Source organism: Triticum urartu, chromosome 5 (assembly GCF_003073215.2).
Source record: "Triticum urartu cultivar G1812 chromosome 5, Tu2.1, whole genome shotgun sequence".
In the NCBI taxonomy this organism is placed as follows: Eukaryota; Viridiplantae; Streptophyta; class Magnoliopsida; order Poales; family Poaceae; genus Triticum; species Triticum urartu.
Genome location: NC_053026.1, coordinates 658,833,355 through 658,835,962, shown reverse-complemented (window position 1 = coordinate 658,835,962; position 2,608 = coordinate 658,833,355). Strand labels below are relative to the sequence as shown.

The 2,608-nt window shown below is 58.2% G+C and overlaps 1 protein-coding gene across 2 annotated transcripts; it reads left to right on the top strand.

Moving 5' to 3' along the window:
* Window positions 1-1,085: 1,085 nt before the first annotated feature.
* Window positions 1,086-2,034, top strand: LOC125511681 (mavicyanin-like). Of its 2 annotated transcripts, none has more exons than XM_048677111.1 (2): window positions 1,086-1,863; window positions 1,904-2,034. In XM_048677111.1, the coding sequence occupies exon 1, from the start codon at window positions 1,203-1,205 to the stop codon at window positions 1,809-1,811; it is 609 nt and encodes a 202-aa protein (XP_048533068.1). In that variant the 5' UTR covers window positions 1,086-1,202; the 3' UTR covers window positions 1,812-1,863; window positions 1,904-2,034. The 2 variants fall into 2 exon arrangements, with proteins under 2 accessions (XP_048533068.1, XP_048533067.1); XM_048677110.1 differs by having other exon boundaries at window positions 1,086-1,870; window positions 1,911-2,034.
* The last annotated feature ends 574 nt before the right edge of the window (window positions 2,035-2,608 follow it).

The window sequence follows — 2,608 nt, the reverse complement described above, 5'->3', positions numbered from 1 at the left end:
ACGACATACAACTTTATACTACATCTAAAATTTGAAATGAAATTGAACTTCACTACTTCCGGGTTGGCCCTTTCCCCTTTTGGTCACCGACATAGCTGTAGCCGTCATCGGCTGGTGGAGGATCACCCGATTCGTCGGACAAGGAGCCGTCGCCATCGGACAAGGAGGAGGAGATGATGATGAGGCCCTTGAGGCGCTGGGCGGCCCGGTCTGCTGGCCCCTGAGCTTGGCCAGCTGAGCCGCCTCTGCCGCCTTCTCCTTTGCCTCCCGCTCGGACTGCTCGATGGCAAGCCGAATTGCCTTCGCGTTCTTCCGGCGGAGCCGCCGAGCGTCCGTCTCCGCCGTCGTAAGCGACCGACGGTAGACCCACGCAAGGAGCCGTTCGTCCTCGTCGGGCTCTGCCGGTAACCCACGGCAGCGGCGGACAGAGCTCTTCGTAGCGTCCCTCTCCCTTGCCTGCTGCCTCTCGTGGCGGGCGGCGCGCGCCTCCGACTTCGGTGTGGGCGTCCGGGCCGGCTGGGCGGGCACAAGCACCCACCGCTACTCACAAGGGGGAGTGACAGCCGCCTGTCGAAGCTGCCCCCGGGCCGGGAGGGGTCAGCGCCGGCGTCCGATCTGCGCCAATGGGGAAAGTGTGGCTGTGCCGAGGCTGCAGATCCGGAGCTGCCCCCCGGTCTCCACCTTGGACCGCTCCAAGGCGATGCGGAGGGCTAGCTCATACTCCAAATCTAGCTCGTCGTCGGGTCGATTGGCAGAGCTTGACATTGCGCTGGATTCGACCGGAATCGGTGCGGGGCGAGGAGCGGACGGAGAGAGAGAGAGCGAGCTAGGGTTTTGGAGCGATGAGCCCGGCGTGGTTTTTTGTGGGACATCCACGGGTCTGACTTGTCAGACGGACGCGGTCGGGCGTGCTCTGACCGTCGTCTCGTATCCATCGTATATTTGGAACGGATTCGAAAGATTTGGTTGGGTCGATTTTTTGTGATGGGCCAGTTACCTGCCCGGCCCGGGCGCCCGCATCTGGTTCTGGGTAGGGCGGCGCGTCACGTGGTCAAATCTACCCGTTGGTTACCTTTCCTCCACTCCGGCTCCTCTCCTCTCCTCATCATAAATCCGCATCTGGAATCTAGCCAGCCAGACACAACCAATCCCAATCCAAGAAAAAGCAGAGGGAGGAGCTTTGGGGAAGCAGAGGACGGACGATGGGCACGCCGGTGGGAATGGCGACTCTAGCGGCCCTGGCGCTGCTGCTGTGCGTCTCCATGGACGGGTGCGCCGCCGCTGAGTACAAGGTGGGCGGTCTGGACGCGTGGGGGGTGCCGCCGTCCAGCAAGCCGGACGTGTACGTGCGGTGGGCCAAGTCCGTCCCCGTCAAGCTCGGCGACGCCCTCTTCTTCCTCTACCCGCCCAGCCAGGACAGCGCCGTGCAGGTCACCGCCAAGGCCTTCGCCGCCTGCCACGTCTCCGACCCGCTGCTCAAGCTGGAGGACGGCAACTCCGTCTTCAACCTCACCAAGCCCGGGCGGGCCTACTTCACCAGCGCCGCCCCGGGCCGCTGCCGCAAGGGCCAGAAGCTGTCGGTGGACGTGCCTGGCGCCGATGGGAAGCTGCTCAAGCCGTCCGCGGACGACGAGGCCGCGCTCAAGGCGCTCTCTGCGCTGCCGCCTGCCGCTGCCCCGTCCGAGGCGCTCCCCTCGCTCTCGCCCGGCCCCGACGACGACGACGACTCGGCTGCCTCCTCCATGGCCCTGCACCGGGCCGCCGGATCCGCTCTGTCTCTCCTCGCCGCTCTCATCCTCATGTGGCTGTGATTCACGTGAGATGCTCTTCTTCTTCTTCCTCCCATCCATTCCGATTTCTTGATTTCTTTTTTTCTTTCTTGATTTCTTTCTTTCTTTCTTTCTTTCTTTCTTTCTTTTTTGTCAGATGAGAAACATGAATTGTACTCTAATCTACTCTACTCTACTCCGGAGTATTAATTTATTTGTTTGGATTGGATTATAAGTATAATTGATTGATTGATTGATTGATTGATGCGGATTTCTTGAATGGGATGAGCATTCTCTGTGGGGAATTGGAATTGGAACTGCAACTGGAATTGGAGAATCAGATTGTCTTACTACTAGTGGAGCGGAGCACTACAAGGCCGTTAATTTAAGCAAGAGGTGTGAGTGATCTGTTCATGATGGGTGTCACAAGATTAGATTAGATTAGATTAGATTAGCTCATGCGCTAGCTGGAGAGGTGGAGCTGCGCGCGCACATGGACATGTCTGCCTTTGTCGGTGCCGTCACGGCAAGGAATTTATTGCCCCCCACCGCACCGCACCGCCAACGCAAGGCAAGGCAACGAATCCATGCCAATAATGAAATGAAACGTCAGCATATGGCAGGAGCAGGGATTTTTTTTTAAAAAATGGGGGTTCGGGGGTTTTGGAGGGTTAATTCAGAGGTGTCATAATAATCGATTCAACTTTACTTCTGGAGCATTTGAGTCATGTCCGCATAGTCCTCGCACTAGTAGAAAAAGGACCTAGTCCCGGTTTGATTTTGGCCCGGTACTAATGGTACCATTAGTGCCGGTTCGAACGGCTATGCATTAATGCCGG

Coding starts and splice junctions, on each gene's coding strand:
- LOC125511681 (XM_048677111.1), top strand. CDS start 1,203: ATGGGCACGCCGGTGGGAATGGCGACTCTAGCGGCCCTGGCGCTGCTG.